The sequence below is a fragment of the Haliaeetus leucocephalus genome, unplaced genomic scaffold (assembly GCF_000737465.1).
Source record: "Haliaeetus leucocephalus isolate CR32 unplaced genomic scaffold, Haliaeetus_leucocephalus-4.0 Scaffold143, whole genome shotgun sequence".
Lineage (NCBI taxonomy): Eukaryota > Metazoa > Chordata > Aves > Accipitriformes > Accipitridae > Haliaeetus > Haliaeetus leucocephalus.
This window is the reverse complement of record NW_010972579.1, coordinates 1672566-1694925: the sequence shown is the minus strand read 5'-3', so window position 1 is coordinate 1694925 and position 22360 is coordinate 1672566. Positions and strand designations below refer to the sequence as shown.

At 39.2% G+C, this 22360-nt stretch overlaps 1 protein-coding gene across 7 annotated transcripts in view; it reads right to left on the bottom strand.

The window, feature by feature from the left end:
* Nucleotides 1–1519: 1519 nt before the first annotated feature.
* The window catches only part of TRA2B (transformer 2 beta homolog (Drosophila)), a 21191-nt gene continuing 350 nt past the window's right edge, over nucleotides 1520–22360 (bottom strand). The window contains exons 1-10 of one of the 7 annotated variants that reach the window (XM_010561188.1): nucleotides 20635–22051; nucleotides 15840–16117; nucleotides 15446–15579; nucleotides 11214–11376; nucleotides 10178–10366; nucleotides 8746–8861; nucleotides 7450–7533; nucleotides 3583–3645; nucleotides 2757–2830; nucleotides 1520–1917 (exon numbers count right to left, since the gene is read on the bottom strand). In XM_010561188.1, coding sequence (XP_010559490.1) covers nucleotides 1907–1917; nucleotides 2757–2830; nucleotides 3583–3645; nucleotides 7450–7533; nucleotides 8746–8861; nucleotides 10178–10366; nucleotides 11214–11246 — 570 coding nt within the window. In that variant the 5' untranslated portion in view covers nucleotides 11247–11376; nucleotides 15446–15579; nucleotides 15840–16117; nucleotides 20635–22051 and the 3' untranslated portion in view covers nucleotides 1520–1906. Of the gene's footprint in view, nucleotides 1918–2748; nucleotides 2831–3582; nucleotides 3646–7449; nucleotides 7534–8745; nucleotides 8862–10177; nucleotides 10367–11213; nucleotides 11377–15445; nucleotides 15580–15839; nucleotides 19212–20634; nucleotides 22052–22360 lie in introns of those variants that run through there. The other 6 variants (XM_010561187.1, XM_010561186.1, XM_010561184.1 and 3 more) reach the window with 6 other exon arrangements.

Genomic DNA, 22360 nt, shown 5'->3' with positions numbered 1-22360 from the left:
CCAATTTTAAAAATGAGAAATGGACATTAGAAGTAGTTAATGAAGAACCTTAAGTACAATTTGGCCTTCATGGAACAGCAAATAACTGGTTGTTCCCAAAAGAAATGGGATGTAGCTTAGACAGTATGCAAGCTCTTACCCTGGAATCACCTCTGGTTTCTTTGTTAGGTGGACAGGACTACTACAGTAGTTCCCACCAAATAAAAATTTGGGGGTAAAACAGGCTTACCACTTAAATCCCGACCTGTGATGGCTTTGATGGCACTTCATAGCCGAGTACCAGCACAGCAGCTCATACAACCTTGTTTTAAATTCTCTAACAAAAGGAAGACTGCAGGGACAGGCTCCTGATCATTCATCCTCTGGTGTGAGCTCTTGGAAGTCGCTGTATAAAGACCTCCAGCTCAGAAGTACTTAAGAGAATCAAAGCAGGACAAGTGTGAGATGGTGCTCAGAAAGAAATTAACATTATGTTACCACATAAACCCACAGTTCCTAAACTTGTGGAATACTGTGTGCCATCCTGGTCCTCCCTTCCACCTCTCTCTGAAAGAACAGACCAAGTTACTGAAAACTTCCATACAAAGATCTAACTTGATCTGAAAACTACAGTAAGACAAGAGATGACGGAGGCCACCGATTAGAAATAGCACAGAAATGCACAGAGAGCAGCTGTCTGTTCCACTACCATACAGGAAGAGGGAAAATCATCAAATAAAGGTCAAGAGGCTGCAGGTCCACAGGGTCCTGTAACTGCTCTCAGTCCACAAAAAAGGTGTGGAAATTGCTACGCAGGGAATGAAGTAGAGGAAGTTCAAAAGCAGAGAAGAGTGGCAGATGTAGCCTAGCGTTTCACCACTCTTGCACCATTTTCTACGTCCTCCATGCACAGTCACCATCAGAGCTATGATACGAGGCTGAGGGAAGTTCTAGTCTGACCAAGTACCTTCAAACCTTACACAGAATTTTCCTGTAGGCATATGAACTTCATGAATCCGAGCAGGCAAAATGGTACTACACTGGTAGGAAAGCATCATTTGGGAGTTTTATTGCATTTTAGCTGCACATGGGGATAAAGACGTACTCTTTAAAAGAAGGACAATCATCAGTGAAGAAATAAGAAAAATCGAAGTAGTCTAAGTGTTATTTCATTGCCTTCTCCAAGTGTATGGTCACCTACATCCACTGAAGCCTTCTCCTTATTTAAAGGCCTACATGTTATAGGTGATATCTGCTAACAGCTTACCCTTCTCAAAGCTCAACAGCATTACCAAGAGTTTATTGCAAGTCTTGCTCCATGCTCCTGCTGCCGCACAATTTGCAAAGGCACTTCCCTACACACTGGGTTTACGTACTTGAAGGTATTGCATTTAGAGAACAGCTACCCAACAACACAAAATTAGGGTCAATTTTACTTCTGGGCTTTAAACATTATTCGAGAATACACAGCATAAGTGTTGTAGTCTCTTTTCAACCTGTAACTTACACTTGGCAAAAGTAAGTAGGAAAAGAAAAAACAAACTTCTTTTTATTTTATTTTTCACTTTTTGAAAGCATTTTACACAGGTTTTGATCTTCAGAATACCTTGGAATCAGTAGAAAAAACTAACTGAACAGTTTGTCTTTACAATAGAAACCTTTCAGGAGTCAAAATTGAGACTAAAAAAATACATGCAAAACATACTCCTTTCAAAACACAACTTGAAACAAAGCACCAAACTACACAAATATGCAGAATGAAACAGCATTTAACATCACAGAAGTAGTCTTCATAAAAGGTGTAAAAGTCACCTATTCACTAGGCACTGTTCACTTGTTTAAACAGAAGAGACAATAAAAATATTGTCCACAAACTTGCAATTTCAACTCAAAGGCTGTAGCTAGAAATTCCTCTACATGTCATGCTTTAATAGCGACCTGAAAGAAAAAACAAAATACATACACCATTAGACTTCTAAGGATTGACAGATTTTTAAGAGTTCTGTCTAAATTCACTGCCACCCCTCAAGTCTGCAATGAATCTGAAAGTCTTACGATTTGTCTATGACAAAGTCCAGCAGTCAGTACAGTTCCGCCAGTAAGTTCCTTTGTGCAGAAAAACTCCAATTCCTGTCATATGCCCAGGGCTGACGTTTCAGCACAATGAGAACTCACATTGTAACTGTTCCCTACGTATCAGTAAAAGCAGTTACACTTGTTTTCATTTGGACACAAAGGATAAACATGAGAGCACAACCTATTCATTCACCCTGTATCCATTACAAAGGGAGTATGCTAGGAATGCTATTGTGTTTTATTAACTTTCAGCCATCAAAATGCAGCTTTATCTTCCATGCAAATAAGCAACTCAGGGGAAAAAAAAGCACTGTTTGGACCTCGGATGAAGTTAATCTCTTTAACAAGTTATGTTGGGAAATTTAATTTCAGTGTTATAATGTGCGAGGCTTGGGAACTCGGCCCTGCTGTCCTAGAGGTAACCCAAACTGTCAGTGTACTACAAAATCCTGTTTTAACAGAGTTTCAGAGAAAGAAACAGTCCGTCAGACTTTTTAACAAGTGGTATTATCTAGTTTATTTTGACTAAATATTTGCTCTGTCCTCGAGGTTGCCAGTTGCTCAATGAAACATTAAAGGGAACTGTGGTTCAAAAAAAAAACTACACTGAAGTCAAGCAGTCTTTATGGACACAAAAGCTCAAAAGAAGTTCAAGCAAAGTGGAAATTTGCTTCTGATATGCAAGCTCTGAGTCTACTTACGAGGTGAATAGGATCGAGATCTGGATCGAGATCTGTAGCCCCCTCGGCTGTAATAGGGGGATGGTGATCTCCTCCTGTGAAAGGGGGCAACAGAAACAATCCCTTCATTAGAGCCTGCCACAGATGAGTGGCAGCAACTTTACGTGGATACCCCTAACCCGATCCTGGTATCAAGAGTGTACTTGGGAAAGCTAACGAGCACATAAGTAGCTGATCAACATTTCCACTGGGTAACAAAGCAAAGATTTGAATTTTCTTAATACTCTTTTTATTACCGTGTCAGAGCAACATTACTCTGGTCTAACAGAAGAAATACAAGCTCTCTTGCATTCACCATTTGACTACATGTGATTTTAGCGTTTCAAGCCAGGAGCATCCCAAACAAGCAGTGCAAGCCAAATCACACCTTAACTTTTAATCTTAATTATTTGTTCTGCAATGAGGAGTTCTCATTTGACCAGCTGTCACTGCTACAACCAACCTCACTCCCAAACCCCTCCAATCCAGGCACTCCCAAGTTTTGCATTTCATTGCCTAGTTCCACTAATCTCCTAATAAAATAAAATAAAAAATCCCCAACCATTCAGGACATTAACTTCTTGGCATAAATCACAAGTTTTTCCTGCACAAAGCTGCACTACCCTGTCCCTATACTAACCTTTGAAATTAATTGCCCTGCTCACTGAAGAGCTGCAAGTACTCAGCATCCACTCAGTTTCTGTTAATGTGTTTAAAGATATCCTAGAGTTCATTCATAGAATACTCAAAACATACGTGTAAGAATATTTCCACTGTTGACCGGACACTGAAAGCTTTCCTATCATACCTGTAAAACTGATCCCTGTCTTGAACAGCTCTCCATCCTCCTCCTCCTCCGCCACCACCTCCTCTGTGAATACAAAAGCAGAATGACTTTTGAAAATTTTAAAAATAAACACAAAAGTTCATTGTACAAGCAAAAAGCATCATCAAGCACAAGAAAATTATGTAAAGACAGGAAAACATTGGTTCCTACACTGGATAATGCTGAATTACTTCCATTATATTCATTTTTAGGTATTCGTGGAATGAGTTGGCTAAACTTGGTGTCAAGGAGCAGTTAAAGAGGACTCATGTTCCAGCTGACCAACATTGTATTTTACAATGTCATACTCTCCAACAAGCAGCAGTTTAAGATCGGTACATAGCCTTCACTTCTAAGGCCATTTCTGTTCTCAGATGCTTACCCACTCGAGGCAAGCAATTTTACTTATTTATTTTTAAATTAGCATGATCAATTCACTGTCCTGAGGAAAAAGTGGATTCCAAGGTGGATGCAGAGAAAAAAACCACCCCCTTACATTTTAACACTTCACAATCATGTTTAAACGAGGGCATTTAAGAATTTGAGGTACAGCTTTTCCTTTTACAGGAGCTGCCTAGAACTGAAACAATACATGATAGTATGTAACAATATTAAGTGGTTGGGCTGGTACCTCCACAGATTTAGATACAGCAAAGCATTACCAGGAGGAGACTAAATCAAGTTTGGATTACGGAACAGTCACTGCCACAGATGCCTCACAGCAACTCAAAAAAGGCCATAAATCACATGAAGGACAAAGAACCCCTAAACACCACACTTTCAATCAGCAGGTCTCCCTTTTAATTTTTTTTTTTTAAAGTCTTCTCCATTTGGTAGATAGCCAGTGTGCAAGTTAAGTTTTTTTAAGGTTATTCTTCAGTTTACAGATAACTCTTCCAGACAAGATTAAGCATCCCATGGCAATGAGGAGAATTAACATGACAATTCCCATCTGAAATTGTATTTCCCTTAAGGCTTCATAGCACAGAGGGCAAGGAAGGGAAAAACACAAAATTGTTACCAATTGGTGTTCTAGGGTGGAGTAGTAGTATGCAATGCTATACTGCATCTTTAACAATTCTATCCTTCCCTTCCTCAAGGAAGTGCTTGTGACATACACAACACTATTCTCTCTCCCTCAAACGACCAATGCCTGTAGGATGCGAAAGTAGGTACCTAACCTGGGCAGACCATGCTATTTTAAAAGTAGCCACACACAAACCATTTATGGCTTACTTTCAATCTTTCAGTATCTGCTATGGAAGGACATTATAAAGGTTCTGCAGTGAGCTTTAAAACATTGGGGTGGGGTTTTTTTTTGTTGTTGTGCTTTTTTTTTTTTTTTTTGTCCCGGCCCCCCCCCCCCCCTTTTTTAAGATGGGAATTGTCAATATTCTGAGTATTTCCACCCCAAAGCCCTAGTTCACAACAAACACAGGATGGGAGAGCGTGTAGGAAGGTCAGAACATCACGCATCACATAACTGTCTCAAAGACCTGGACTGAAGCATGGCCATGAATTCTGATAAAGCTACACTCAGACTAGTACACTAACTGAAGTAGTCCATCTTCTCACATCACGTCTTACTAGTCTGCTCTTCCTCGTCTAATGCATGTACTCTTCTTTTATGTTCAGTCACTACCACAGTCTGCAACTATTCTCACTAGCATGCACCCAGAACTGAGTAGTTACAACTTCTGATAATGTTTTACAAACATCTCAGCCACTGTTTGCTATCAGGAATGAAAAAGGTAACACTTGAGCACTGAAGACTTAGGGTCATGCCACAATCTAAACAAGGAATAAACTACATTTTAAGAACATGCAAGCAGCAAACAACAGATTTCAAGGACAACCAGTACACCCTGACCGACCCTTTATGAAAGAATAAGAAAATCTGTACTATGAAGAAGTGCAAGAAGACAGACCAATGGTGTAAAACTCCCACCAAACACTGCATAGCCCCACATCTTCTACTGGTCCTTAGGTACCTTTGCCATTTTTATAGGTTTACATCAGAACCCCATACAAAAAAATAGAAAGTGGGAGAAGCAAGCTAGAAACACCACTTAACAGATTGCTTAGCAGGCTATGTTGCAAGTCTTTTCTGTTCCCCAACACTTTGGCGAGCTGCTTCAGTTAATTTACCCACTAGATTTCAGTTAATTACTTTTAGTATAGTAAGTGAGACGAGGCTATGTTAAGTATCCCAAGCAAGTTTTTGTACCTTGTGCTCTGAAACAAACTGAAAGTTTGGCCAGAGAGCCATATACCACATATGAAAGCCTACATACAAGTCCTGGCAAAGTAAACCCCAACATATCTTGGTTCTTGTATGCCCAATATCAACTTCAGATTTTAGCTGCTACAGTCCTCCAAAATGTTCAAACCACTGATGTTTCAAGGAAATGGACTGCTAGAGGCAGAGAAGTACCCTAATGACTGCTTCCCAGAAATGTGAGCAGAACACTTGTCTCCTGTGTTCACTGTGATGATGTAGAGCACCTTGATGCCCTCCCTGCCCCCAGCAGCACTGAAGCCCTGTAGAAGCAAGGCAGCTGATTTAAGGGACAACAGCAAGGCAGGGAGGGGAGAAACAGATTGGAAGCAATGCCAACAGCTTGGGAAGGAGAAAAAGTGGCTGAAAATAGTACGAGGGGAAGGAAATTACTGCCCTCAGTCACTAACAATGACCATACAGCTACCAATACAAGTATAAAGATGTTATTTTCTTCTACACCTAGAAAGCAACAGAAGAGTACACTGAAAGCTAAGGTCACAGAATTTATTATTTCCTTTGTCTTTGACCTATAATGTGACAATGCAGTCGAATTCATCTATTTCCATAAATACATGGTTGCCATCAGGGAACAATCATAAATCCACCCATTGCTGATGCATTTAAGCTTTGCAAGCCACTTAGAAAGTATTACTGTAGAATTCTGCAACTACAGGAACGTTTGGTAATTGCAGACAGAAAAAATGAGCTCTTATCTTTGAGTCCAACTTAATAGTGTCCCAGAAATTCACAGGGGACAAGTCTTCTTGGCAGTCGTAATGGAAAATGCAGAAACAAACTTGCTCCGTCACCAAAACCAATTACTTACAAAATCTATTGAAAACATAGTTGGTATCAACTTTACTAGCCCTCTGACAATGTATATATCGCCACCTGAATATTCACCTCTTTTAGCTAACTACTATGCTGTCAAACACAGAAGTTTAGACTGCAGACAGACAGAAATAGGAGGTATGAGTCCTTCAAGTAAAACGCACTCTTTCAACCCGACAGAGTATGTTAAAAAAAGCTTTTTTAATGCACATGTCCAATACAGAACAGGTAATGTTCCAATCCCTGGTTCCTTATTTTTGTCAAGATTTGAGGTGCCATAATTACTAGTAGGGGATACTGGTGACCACTGCGATTTTCCACTTTGCCTACTGCACTATGCTCAAAAGATAAGTTGGCACTGTAATATCAACTCAAATATTAGATCTGCACCTGTATTCCCACCATTTCAATGCTAACAGATGAACCAACAAAAGATTCTTTTAAAATCAGAATATAGAGAACATACATTGTTTTTCAAAACTTAATGCAGATTAGAAATATCATGGACTAACTCATGCCACAGGTTAAACATCACAAAGTATTGCTCAATCTGACCAGTCTGATTTGTACTGAGCAGTCATTTTGGTAAAGATTTCATAGTAAGATTCCAGAATGACAGTGAGTGCAAAAATATTTTGGCATACATATGTAGGATGAACTGCTTAACACTTACATAGGTAGAAATGTAGATGAGAAAGCAGTTTAAAAGGAGTCAAATATTACAAATATTGCCTCACCTGTATGACCTGCTGTAATAGTCACGATCATCATACCCTCTGTCATACCCTCTGTCATAGTAATCTCGTCGTCGTGAGCTGCCACTACAAGTAGTGAAAGAAAATTACATTTAATAAAATATAAAGTATTGTTTGCAGTGCTTTTCAGTAGGCATACAGTCAGTTATAGAGGATATACCATTTTAACTGGGTTACATTATTACCTTGCATCCTCTCAGTTGAAATGATTGTAACCACTCCTACTTTCCCATCAGCGCAGATGGAACAGAACTACTTAAATAATTGCTTTTTAAAATGCTTGAACTTTAAGACAGCTACTTCCCTACTTGGTCTGAAACCTCTTAACCTTTCGGTATCACAGGCACATGAGGAATTCCATTCTGTGACAACTCTTCATTCACTTTTAACTCTCTGAAAACTCCTTTTGGAAGAACTTTCCAATTAAAAAACCAACCTGCAGTCTCAACACAACATCAACTACATAACCACCAGTACCATAAGCTGAAAGTCTTGGGAAAATAACTGGGAAATGACTTGGGAAAACAATTTACATTCTTGGCAACTTTAAGTCAAAAGCGTACTCTATGGATAGGGCAAAATGCACCACACAGCTGCTCAATCAGTATTTGTTAATCCACTCTTGAAAACTTGAGCTTGTAAAAGACATTAATATTTGAAGGTACAGAGGACAACAACAACAACAACAAATCTTACTGTAGACTTATTTAAATGTTTAGATAGCTCATGTCTGGGCTGCATAACTAAGGAACACAGTTCCTGCTCACTGTAATTCAGGCTGACCCTAGATCAGACACTGACAAGTGCTACATAAATTAACCCCTCCTATCTAAAGAGCTGGAAAGATACGCATTACTACTGATGGCTGTCCACATGCAGTCTTTTTTTTTTTTTAATTCTGAAGAGCTTCCTTTATCAGTTGAGTTTTTTAGTTTTCAGAAGCTTTGCCAGATAACCACATCAGTGTTAGCACAGCTCTTGTTAAAGTGACTTTTTTTTTAAAAAAGTAATTAGGCATCGACAGTGATTTTTGTATTTTAGTTTCTAGTACTGAAACATCCACATAATGTACAGCACACAAGTCATAAGCAAGGAAACAGCTTTCAGAACAGTGCATTAATGCAAAAGGCTGATAAAAACTAGGAAATCCACACAGAATCAGGTCTCCTAGAGGAGATACAGAAAAGTTTAAAAAAACCCCACAATTATTACAATTCTGTTTGGAATTCTGTTTGTTTCCTATTCTGGTTTGGAAAAAATCCCACACAGGTAACTTACTAAGTGGGTCTTCCCATATAGATTCCCGGTGTAGGTGTGTGAGGTCTTTTTGTTATGGAGAAGTCTACCCGGATCCTTCTTCCATCCAGCTCCATTCCATTGGCACGTTCCTTTGCCTAAATGGAGTGATAGAATACAGTAAGCTGTAGGTATGAACTGTATTAGCAAGACAAGTTTCTAACCACAGCTTCAAGTATTATGAGAAGTCCTAAAATAGCTCAGTTAGGATGCACATCTAAGTTTCACTTATTCCTTATACATAACACCTAACACAATCAGTAAGACATTCTAGGCCAGCTGGATTTAAGCTTCTGTAATCACTTAAAACATGACTTATATTGCATAAAAAGCCTGAAAGGAACACGATTTAACAATTGTTTCAGTATCTCTGTTTCTAACGTGATTAAGAGGAACCTTTGAACATGCTTATGTAGGGAGATGTAACTACTCCAACACACAACATGAAGCAAAGCATTTAGAAGTTAATAAAAGACTGTTATGTTAAGCTTTTTCTCCTCCAATACATCCCTCAAAACCTACCATAACCTTGAATATAGTAGTATCTGAGTCATAAGCAAATTTGAAGTAAAAAAACCAAAACCATTGGGTTTTTTTCTGCCAAGTAACAGGACCTACATCCAAAACTCCAACCTAACATGGAAGCCTTCATGCCAAATTTGGAAAAGACGACACTAGAGTCTTCAAGTAGGGGAATTTATGCAGAATATAAGCCTAGTTATAGCCCATAAGCACACTGCTCTCCAAGGGCTGGCCTGAGTGTACAATTCTATACCTGGCAAGTATACAATTCCCTGTTCATTCTGTAGCACTTGTAAACACAAATCCCACCATTTGTTACACTGTATTGACATTGCTTCCATCTACTAAATCCCTTTGGGTTTCCCATGGACATTTGCAGGCACCAGGAAGCCATGTACAGTCTGGCCTTTTATTTTCAGAAAAGATTCCCCCCGCCCCTTTCAGACTGAAGCACTAGAAGTCAGCCAAATGCATGTTCGCACTCCTAAAGAGAGCTCTGAAATGGCTGTCTGGTCCACTTTGAACACACCTGTTAGTAAATACAAGATCACATGTGGCATTAGGAAGGAACTCTCATCTCATAATTAAAACACGAGAGACTGTGTTTCCATTTTCTTTTCCCTGTTGGCATAGTTTGCACTATGGCTAGCCTGAAGTTTGCTTTTGTGAATTACACAACAGCTCAGCCTGCACAGGGTCCAGTATTCATGCCTCTTCACTCTCTCCTCTGGTACACAGTAGATATCTTTTGAACTAAGACTCTGACATTTATTGTGAGGTGCCAAATATTTTTTAGGCCCTGAGTTTCCCCAGGCTATGTCCTGTTACAGAATATACATCCCAGCAACTGAGAACACAGCAAACATGTCATACATTCTGTACCCCAACCTACTTCCTTAGCATCCTCAACGTTTTCGAAGTACACAAATGCAAATCCTCTGGAACGCCGAGACTGCTGATCATACACAATGGAAACATCGGCAATTGGACCATACTTGGAGAAAACTTCTCTAAGATCTCTTTCTGTGGTGTACAGACTCAATCCAAACACACCAAGACAACAGTTTGGGTCAGGATTTGCCTAAAGGAAGGGACAGATTGATATTAGAATAAAATTGCTTCTATTTGCAATACAAGGTGTTTCACAAGTTGTGACTCTCAGAGCTTCAAGACAAAAGAACAAAAAAGATACTGCTGAGATTCAGGTTGGGTTAACTTGCTAATAGACACTATTACAACCAAACCTACAGATACACAAGCCTCCTTTCACAAAAATACTTTGCATTTCTCAAGGTACTGTACAAACTACAGTTACAGCACATAATAGGTACTGTATTTAAAAGTTTTCCCTCCAAAGGCTAGCTGGTGACTGTTGAATGTGGAGACACATATACACAGAGGCCTGGATCACATCGTCATTTGTGTTAGTTATCTCTTTTTGCCCCCTACTTCAGCACAAACCACATCACACTCAGCCACCTGAGCCTGTAAAGCAGCTAAAAGCAAGCTGGTTTGCATGCTCATTTAATAAAGACACCATCAAAACAGCTTTTAATGAAATGTTTTATTTTCCCAAGCTTCATAATCAAGAAAAACACAAATGTTTCTACCTCCTAATTCTACCCCCATCCTTCGCTGCATACATTCACTCAGTTATTACTGCAGGTATAATGACAACAGCCTGCACTGGTAGCACTTCTAAAAGCATCTGTTAAAAAACAAGACACCCCCACCCCACAATCCTAAGCAAACTTATGGAGAGCCATGGTTTATCAAAAGTCAAATGGCAATTAACCTCAACATCATCTTTTAAATAGACCTGAGCGGGAAGCGGAATGTTTTTCTGGAAAACCCCAATGAATTAATTCAGTGATTTCAGGATGTATTCAGGACTATGTATGAGTCATCTACTTCTGTAACAGACATACCCTGTTTCCAATATGACGTCTGCGAGTAGACATGGGTGAATGGCTGTGACTGTGTCGTCGCCGATAATCCCGACTGTAAGACCTACTTCTGGATCTCCTATGAGAGCGGGAACGAGAGCGTGATCTTGTGTAGTGTCTACGGGAACTCCTCCTTGATCTAGATCTGAGGAAAAAAAGAAAAAGGTACAGTGTTGCATTCATTTGGTTTTTTTCACCCTTCAAAAATATGTCAGATATTCACAAACAAAAAGCCCAAATAACCATTTTCTAAAAACCTGCAATACCACATGATTCAGCTATAATCAATTTAGTCACTATTCTCAAGGACTGTGTGCCAAATCTTTACAATTACATTACTGTAGATGCTCTCAGAGCATTTCTACTGCAGAGCAGGAACCTCAACTTCCATTTTAGTTAGCTTTTAACTTTCTCTAACAAGGCTATCCTAGTTTGACACAGTATATGCTTAGAATATTCACAGCATTTACAGTAACATTTAAGTAAAAATAGCTGGGGTGGCTTTCTTTTAAAGAACAGAGAAAGGGAACAGGAGTAAATATGACAACATAAAGCACGCACGATTGCGGAGGTGCACACTTCTGCTTATTCTAGCACTGCTTTCAGTGACACTGAAAAGCAAATATACTTTTTTCACATTGCATAATTACAAGCACAGAAGTCTGGCAGATGCCCCTGAAACAGACCTTATCACAACTGAAGAAATTAAGCTGTAGTAGGCTTATTTACCTTCTGGTATTTCAAGAGTTACTTAACATTAGTTGTTCATCAATGTTTACAGGTTCATGCTCCAAGCGTGTTTAGGTAAAGGTGCAACTGCTCACTAATTTCAGCCCAGGCCTCCTCAGAACAGTTCCAGAAATGTTTTCTGACAGCACTAGGTCTGTGGAGATGAGGTTCTGAAACACTTCAATTCCTTCCACTAAACCCTCAGCCCAACACAGACAGCCTTACTGAAAAGCTGGGCAGGCACTTAAACTGGAATATTACACCTGAGCTTGGCCTGCTGATGGCCATCACTGAATAATCTGCATTCCACACAACTACAAAGAAAATTGCTGCAAGGCTAAGAAGTGCAATAAACAGTTTAATATTCAAAGGCTCTTAGTCATAAATTGTTAATCTTCTGACTTGTTTGGGTCTTAAACGTCCTTCCTCTAGTCTGTGGAAGCCAAGGTAGTAAGTACTGACGAAGACCATAAGCCACCATCATTGCACAACTGTGTTTCACAGTAATACCACCACTATGCTAGCAGGAGTGAAGTCCTTAAGCTGAACCCTTTTTTACTCCTGAGCATTTAACAGCTTCTTCCATAGTCAGGATTTCTCACTAGGTTAAGTGTCACCAGACAGCCAAACTGCACAATATACACTCTGTACATCACAGGCATCCTTAAAAAAAAAAACAAAAACAAAAACGCCTTCAACCTCATCAGACATGAGCCAGCTAAGTTCTGTCCTCCTCAACTTGAAACATGTATACATGTCCAGGAGAAATTACTTCAGCATGTCCCATTACGATACTTCTAACTATGTATATAGAAAGAATAAATTATTTTTGGCAACAGAAAGTTTAAAAAAAAAGATAACTTCCCTGAGGTGGGGAAGACAGTAAAGACAGACAGAAATAATAATAATAAGTAAAAAAAAAAGAAGTTCAACACATGCATACAGCCACATTTCAACCACTGACATAGAGAAAAACTGAAGGTAAACACAGAATTGATGGTTCCAGGTAACAGAATGCACCCATTACACTGAACAAGAGCAGGACATTTCCACACCAAGCAATCCATTATGTGAGAGAACAAGGCTTATTTTAAATAGGCACTGCTCATATTGCTGCCTTAAATGTCATACTGCCATTCTCCTTTGCTGCAAAGTCACCGCAGTTGAAAATCCTATTCCTTTGTTAAGAATTGTTTAGACTTCAGAGTCAGCCAAAGATAACAAGCTTGCTATGCTGATGATGAAAACTTCAATAAAAGCAGATTCTTAAATCAAGTACATCCACACCCCAACTGATAAATACGCCAGGACACAGATTTGTTCCCAAATCAAAGTTTAATTTATAAAGCTGGTAACTCAAAAATACATTTGCAACAAACTGCCAAGAAATATGAAAGGTCTCACAATGTTATTTCTCTGGTGAGAGCCAGTTAGATGACCTGCTCATGATCACATCCAAACGCATGACGGCACTGAAAACAGATATAAGTATGTTGGTTCTAAATATGTGCCTTGACACAATTGTGCCAGAAATCTGCTAATGAACAACTCTAACTCTGCAATATACTTCAAGTATTTCCAGCCATAGGCATTTTCAAGACAGCTGTTAAATGCTCAGGAAGCCATGGGAGTCATAAGCTTCTACTTTTGTACATCAAAAAGTCACTTCCCAGGGTATTATTTAAAGGGTGATTTCTTATAAGAGTGAATGGTTTGCCAGGTTTCTCGTAAATTCTAGATCTTGCATTTGCTTCTTCCAGCTTTTTATACAATTTATAATTGCGTTCTTACACAGTATTATGGTTATTCTGCAAGTGAGAAACATGGTGCAAGAATATGGAATCCCTAGGGTTTATGGATTAAGGTGCAGAAGGACATGCTGGGCTGGGTCCTGACTTGCTTGTTATTTTAAAATTACAATGTTCCCCAAAGGTGGTGTGCTGTCTCCATCCTCTGAGGTCTTCAAAACCCAACTGGATAAACCCCTGAGAACATGGCCTGAGCCTACAGCTGACTGCCTTGAACAGGATTTTGGACTGTACCCTTCCTGAGCTGTCCTATGAATCTCTCACTGCTAGCAACTCCAGAGGTCACTGACTTCATACTATATAACGCAATATTACTCTACCAAGTATTTATTAATTTAATTTTACATACTTGCTTTTGCACTACAGGGATTACCAAGTGCATGATTTGACACTTGTGACTATGCCTGAAGTACACAGAAGAGACAAGCTCACTCCTTTACTGTCAAAATTTCCCATGTATTTTCCTTCTCACAAAAGCCTTTCAAACTGATCACTTTGATCGTGCAAGGAGATCTAAACACAGTATTTGATAGTGTTTTCTGTCCTGGGTGATCACTAATAGCACAGTATCTTCCAGCATTGTCATCCTTCCTTCAGCCTGACCCCCAGGCTTTGGCAGGCCTAATTCATTGCTTATATACATAAAAAGTGTATTGTGAACAGCTCAACTGAAAACCCCACTGCTGAAACCCAAGTTTTTTTTAACCCAAATGCTTACGAATGAGTAAAACTATCAACATATTCATTTCTGTAATTAGCACTCAATTATCTAGACTCTTTAGAAAATAACATTATTCACCCATGTACAGGTTTTGCCCTTCTATTCATTCTTTATTAAATATGTACCTCTTACATAGCATATACCAGGTGTGTCATGTAAAGTGGCTAGCAGTGACGTTCATAGTCTTATATCTGGACTGCCAGCATATTTTATGTCTCAGTTATGTCCGTTAACAGTTTCAACAGGAATTCTGTCACTGCGCACAGCATATTTAGCAGATGAGTATAAGGACAGATAGGTAATACAGTGCAAAAAGCATTTTCATACTGTACATTCATGTTGCCATGTAACAAAAATAAGCAAGCTACTTTCTCCGCAACTTTTTTTGAGAGCTTGGAAAGCTGTCTAATCTTTAAAGCTTTCCAGCCTGTTAATTTTCAAGTTAAATTAATATATATTTAAAAGGTCAGAGATGTCTGTTGAAATTCACATTTATCTCTACTGTTTCTTTTTCATGGAATATACCGTTAACTACTCCAGAAATATCATTGCTTCCAGTGAGAAAATGTAATACATTCATGTGACCTAAAATGGAAAATCTGCTGATGCACGTATTTCTTTTAATGCACAGAAGAACTGAGATCTAGAGTTCCTAATGCTTCACACTCAGAAACTGGCCATTACTCTAATGTAATGCCTTAAAAGGCAGACCACTTCCAAACTGTACCAGCAGAAAGCCTACACAGCTGACTACCTCTTATAAAAAGCTGCAAAAAGATCTAACTTGATAGTTTAGCTTTTCAAATCTTGAAACCACACGTCCCCCTTTGGATTCAATGTCCACAGATCACCAATTATCTCTGGAAACAGAATTGGGCTAAACTGGATTTCAGATCACCTCTGACATAATCATCTGACTTGCGAAGAGGAGGAAGAGGTAAAAGAAGTAAACTCACCTGGATTCAGACCTGGATCTAGATTTTGACCTGGAACGCCTGGAATCCTCCTTAGATCGAGATCTTGCAGGGGTGTGCCTCCCCGACTTGCCAGACCCATGAGCACTTCCGCTTCTGGAAGCAGAACGGGATTCCTGCACGCAGATATTGAAAGCCTAATTTGTACACAATTTCTCGTTTACCTAAGGTCTGTAAACAAGCTCCAGTGAAATAAATGGTAAAAATTCATATCTATGTGTCCGGGCAGTTGGCATTAGAACTGCCTAGATTTTTAAGAAGTTTTTTTTTTCCCTGGTAGACACTTCTTTACCCTGCATATACTTTTGCTATTAAACAGATAATGCATGCATGTTTAGCAAAATATACAGGGACACATAAACAGACTAGTAATTACTTAGCGTAGTGCTTTCAGATTCCAGATTACTTCTTATCTTAACTTCATTTTTATTCCTTTTCTTCATTCTTCCGTTTCAAATTCTGACTTCTTTCATCTTCCCCACTTCACACAAATTGCTCAATATTCTACAAGTGGGACTTCTGGTCTGATAATTAGCATGCATTCACTTTCTTTTTTTTCAAATTTCAGCTTCACTTATTCCTGAGCTTCAAATAATTCTCATTTATAAAACTTGTCAAATGGCGACTTCCGCATTTTCCTTCTTCAACATTAACCTTAATAGAAAAAGAACAGGATGAAGAATATTTAAAAACTCCAGGATAAAATCTAGTGCCAAAACTGAAACTAGAAAAAAAATGTTTTGTGGACTTTTACTATATATGCAGTTCAAGAATTGAATCTACCAAATGCCCTACTATTTTATAAACAGATTCAGTCAATTCAGTTTAACTTAGTACTAAGTAACTGAATTTGCTATTTATGCCTGTATTTAATAGCAAATGCACAGTGGATCAACTGAATATCTACTAATGAATTCTAGCATTAGGAAACTCAAAATACTTTGCACTGTCAGCCACATACTTTGACAAAATCAACAAGAAGTGACTTAAGTAAGGTCCCTACTGCAGCCAGAGATGACTAACTGATGTGCTTTTTGAATGCAGAAAGCACAACATGGTTGGTGTTTCAATGACTTACAATTATTTTACTTTTTGGGACATTCTTGCAGTTTAGAAGGCCTAGTTTGAAGGTGTATGAGCACACTCAACCTACTCTTCCTGCACAAGTGTGATTACATACGCAGACTTCACACTCCCAAATCATAATTTTCCACCGACCAAAAATGCAGTTCTGTGCAACACACTCAAACTCTGTTCTGGAATAATACCCCATCTACTCTATTATTTACTTGCAATCTTCTTTGGTAATGATATAACCTAATTACCATTTTCAATATACACATATATATATATGTATTTTTTTTAATCAGTATAATGCTTAACTTCAGTCACATGGCTTAAAACACTTGGTTTGAACACACTAGAAGGTATCTATTTCAAGATATCAGAGAAAATTTAAAATTAAGCAGCAGAATTCTATTTTTTCCTAAAAATAAACAATTCTAAATTTTGTGTCAATTCTGATCAAGAATGCTCACTAACGACACCGGAGTAACAGATTTTTCTCAAAAATCACTTGTATCTTTGTAACATCTCTTAAACATGAACACTCAACTTAATGGGCATTTTGTACTAAGCATTCAGAAATTCATTTGCTAACCCCAAATTTAATCATGCTTAAACCACTTCCATTCAACTTAAAACAAAGTTTAGCTATTTACAATTGCCTACCATACAATACTGGGGAACAGGACATGACTTGCAGGAGAAAGCAGATTTTCAATACCAAGAGCAACAGAAATAATGCAAAGTTGGTCAAGGCCGTATTCTCCTCTGCAAAAATGTTTAAAGAGGTGTTCTGAACTATAGCCACCTCATATATTAACCCTGCAAAGGGCAGTGCAAATACTGAGAACTAATTTAAATTACAAATAACAAATTTAACCTAAACCCACTACTACCTTCAAAAGAAAACAATCCATGGAGATGAGTTCTGAGCTAATGTATTAATTTAGCCATAAGAAGTCTTCAACTCTTTTAAAAAGGGTTAGACAAAGTAAGATTGAAGAAGGGCTAAAAACCAAAACTAAGGCTGTTCTTGATTTGAGGAAAAATACTTCTGTTCAAGAAACATAACTCTCTGACAGATTCAGGCTAGACAGAAGCTGCCATATACTGAAAAGGACAAGAAATGCACAATGGGAGGGAAGCAGCAGGGAGGATCTTGCCCATAAACATACCCCATATCCTTTAGTTTTGAGAAGTCAATAAGCTTTCAAGAAATCAGTAGAGAAATGGTATTTGCATAAGGAAATGAGCCAAGTCCTCACCTATTCAATACATTTATTTGGACAATCTTTGGTATATTATGTTAAGACTGATGTGGAAACTGGACACCTAGGATCTGAGAAGAAACTTAGGAAGAAAAAAACTTAAGACAACTGTATATCTAAATCAGAAAATGAAACAGCTGGCTTAATTTCAACAAGCTCCTTTGGACTTCACAACATTTTCCAGTTTTTAAACATCTACATTTTGTTTCCAGATCATCCTTCCTCAAAGCCCTTATCTTCAATCTAATACATTTTACAGCATTATGTCACTTCTTTATTACTTCCGGCCTCAAAGGAATTCATTGCACCTCGCCTGCTCCAGATATTACTAGGACTGGTAATCCCTAAAATTCAAAGTTGTTACCCTCCCCACCACAACCCCCAGGAAATCCTCCCTACCCAAAGTTTCAAGCACCAGGAGTCTGCAGCACTCCAAACTTAATTTACTCCCCATTATACTGACACTCATTGAAGGGTCACAAAGGCCACTCATTTAAATTGCAGAGTTTCTACTATCTAGTTTTGTTGTTCTTGATACATTTTCTTTCTCTACTTTTTGCTCTTTCACTTTGTGAATTTCAAATTTTTCTTAAATGCCAAAGTAGGCTCCTGTCATGGCATGCAGAAGAGAGAAGAAGAAACAACCTTCTTTATCCTGCCTGTATTCAAACACTGCTGGTAAGCAGATCAAGACTGGCGTTTGCTATTAAATAACCAGGTTTTTTTCTAACCTTGAGTTTGTGAAGCGTGAATTTTAAAAACTACCAGATCCCTTGATCTTTACCAACAGTTCTTCCCCTTCATCAGGCATTACTGGAATTCAGGTGGAAGCCCTTAAGTCTAGGCTTGTGGTTTCCAAACTATTCTTTCCATACTTTAAGCACATTAAAACCAACATGTAATACTGAAGGGACGATACTTTTATTTTAACACCTCTAAGCATATCCATAAAGATGCAGTACAGTCATCTACTCTATAAGCAGGAAATGTCACAACAGCAGGATTATTTTGGGGGCAGTAGGTAGAAAAGGTTTCCAGACAGAAGCAGCTGCAAGGTAATTTAAGCGAGGACCATGTGTTCTTTGCACTTCTGAGAACCAGTTTTTCCTCATGGGAATACAAGTTACAGATTTCAGTTACTTAATGTAAGATACAGGCAAATAAAATTATTAGTATTTTTTAAATCCTAAATCCCTACAAACTTACATATTTTCACTTGTTTTCCTAAGGAAGGGTGCAGCCTCACATTACACATTCCCAAATCTGCAGTCAGGTTTATTCAAGGTATAATTGTGCTATCTTCACATTCCTTCAACCTCTCTACTACTGAATTTAGCAATTGATCCAACAGAAAAATAACACCTTTTGCCTCTCTTCCCCCTGAAGCACAGAGTCACCAGATCAGATCACTGCTGGGGGGGAGGGGGGGGACGACACGGGACGGGACTGCAAATCCACTCAGAGGGAAAGCAGAACATCCCCTTTCCACAACAGTTTCCAAACTCCACCAAAAAAAAGACAAGAATGTGTTTTGAAAAAAATCAAGCTAACAGACCATGAGCATGGAAGCCCAGCTTCCTCCCACCACCTCTGCCACTCATGCTGACCCTGTGGGCTCATTCAGTGCACTAAGCTGGCAAGAAACTATCCATCAGCAAAAAGCAAACTATTATCTGACAACTTAGGGTACTGAATCAACCCACCAAGAAGTCCGACCAAGTGCCAGCTGATGAAGGAGGAACACAGAAAATGACCTATCCTTTTGGTGGCATCAAGCTATCAGATTGTTTCTAAGCTTTTGAAACTGCTTTCTTAGACTTTCTTCCACAACTTAGTAGTAAAGTCAGCATTTTTGAAAATATGTGTTAAGTACCTTGTAAGTAGATCTATAAATTGAGCATTTATACCATTCAAATTACGCTGATTAAAAAAAAAACCAAAAAACCCGACTACCATATTAAACAGTTTCTGATCAGACACATACCAAATAATCACTATCAGTATTAACTAATTCACAGGATGAGACTATTTTTTCCTCTAACTAGTCTTCTTTCCAACCCTTCCATGCCTGAATCACATGCACCTCAGCGAGCACAATTTCAATGAATGAAAACAAAAGTGACTTGGAAAAACGTGGCAATTATTACAACATACTGACAGTATATGAAGTATTGGTAGCATTTAATAATTTAGTCTCTTCAGTTAAAAAAAGTTTCCAGAGTTCAATCCCACTATGGAGTATAAACTATAAAAGAATTTGACTGGGGATTTTTTTTTTCTTTTTAAACTGTGACATAAACCAGTTTAAGTTTGTGTTGCTGCCGAAATAGCAAGTCCCATTGCTTGTGAAAGCACCTGGTATTTCTTCTTCATCCCCAATGCTGATATTAGGACTCATGGCTACACAATCAAGTCAAGCCTGCAAACCAATGCAGCTGGAAACAGAATCAGAAAAAAATTTCAGCTGATTTAATTCCCAGATTTGACTGACTGTACAAATACTAGCACAAGGGAGAAAGCGGGAACACATTTTCAGAAGCACAATTCTTATTGGCTGCATGGACTTGGAACAGCTTAACAGACAGTTGTAAAGTCATATGCTAGATTAGTTATCCAAACACTGTCTCTACTCTGCAGAGACTTCAGCACTTCCAGGTTGAAAAAGTAGAAAGCCATTGACTCAGTAAAATATAAGCCTTAAGTAAACAAAAAATATCATAAATAACACTGGCAATCACATTAGAAAAGCCACTCCCTGATCTAGTCTGAAATAGCAGGCTTGTAGCTCTATGGTTTTATCTTTTGGTTTTACAAACACATACATTGCATACAACTTACCTATTTACGATTCACAAAAGTTCAGGCATAACTCATTTTAAGCCTTGGTGAAGATTGCCTGAACATGATTCATGTATTTTTTTTAATAAAAGTATAGAAAAGATAAAATAGAAAAGTAGGTGGGACAGCAACTGCTGTCCTATCATTCCCTGCACAATTATGTTTCAAAAAGACTGCTACAAAAGTTTTAATACTTCCACTCATTCTGATTGAAAATACAATGCAGGTTATCCTGGCAAACTTGAGTAAAGTTAGGCTACCATCTTAAACTGTTTTTCAGTCCAACTTGCACAATAGCAATTAAATCAACTTTTTAAAAAACCTAACACACAGAAATCCACCTTGAGCAAGTCAGAAGCAATACTCCCTCACTAAAAATATACCAGTTGTAACAGTGACATGAAGACTTCAATGAAAAGATAATACTGGGGGTGGCACGAGTCCATTCTTTCATCGATATATCTTCCATCGTTCATTTCCATCTACTATTTTTAGCTTCCTGAAGACCAAATTTTTCTAACCTAACCTACCTTGAAGTAGAAACACTCATACCATTAAAGATGACAGTGAATCTGAATAAGATATGGCCATATTCGAAGAAAGACACTACAAGACACTGCAATTTTGTGCTCAGAACTATGACTTTCTCTTTCATTTTTTTTGCCACCTCCAGTGAAGGTTTAAAATTTAAACTACTTATCACCTCCACAACTCCCTCTGATGCTGCAGTAAGTTAGAATCTTACAAACTGATGCTGAAAAAATAAAACAAAACACAGTATTGACCCCTGCACTGCACTTGTCTGTTGTTAATAAAAATTAAAGACCTCAAAGGAAAACAAGACTGATTCACTGAAGAAAAAACAACCATAGGTAATCTGTATTGCAGATTTACATTACAAACGTGAAGCTTAGCAGGTCATCTACTGCGATATTAGTAAAATTCCATCCAGACAGTAACATCTTCCAGCAACTATGCAGTTTAAAAGAACGTGTACTGTAGGTTTCACAAAGCAAGGATACTGGCCTAGCACTGCGAGCGTTCAGCTTGAGGTTTAACCCTTCGACTACTGCAATCGCATTTAAATTAAATTAAGAGGCCAAGCCACCTGGATGCAAGGCTGCAACTACATCAAGAAGCTTCAAGAGTTAATATTTTACAAGCAAGCGCGAGGAGCAGCAAATCGGAGCTCTAATTAGAAAGTAGTTCACCAAAAGCGAATTGCAATGCAGCTTTGGAGAATATAACAAAGGCTCAGACTACTACCGGGTCGGCGTTTTCCTTCCCTACCCAGACGTTACCTAACCGGGCTGGGGGACGGAGGAAGAGGCACCACGGCACCAGCCGAGACCGCCGCAGCCCGGCTGCGACCTCGGAGGGGGCTGAAGGGCCGTGCACCCCCAGCGCTGCCGCGGGAGGCACGGGGGAGCGGAGCCGGCCGCCCCCTGCCCTCCTGCCGGCGCTGCGGTGGCAGCTGGCAGCGGCCGCCCAGCCCCACCACAGTCCGTGCCCCGCCACGGTCGGGGCAGGGACGAGGCAGCGCCGGCGGGCAGAGAAGCGCCGGCGGGGGCGCAGCGGCAGGGCCCGGGACGCGCAGCTCCGCCGCCCTCGGCCATTTTGTCCCTCTCCGGCGCGCCCGGTCACCAGCCCAAGATGGCGCCGGGCAGACTCACCATGGAGCGCGCTGGCGGGCGGGCAGCTAGAGCGTCCCCGCCGCGCGCCCCCA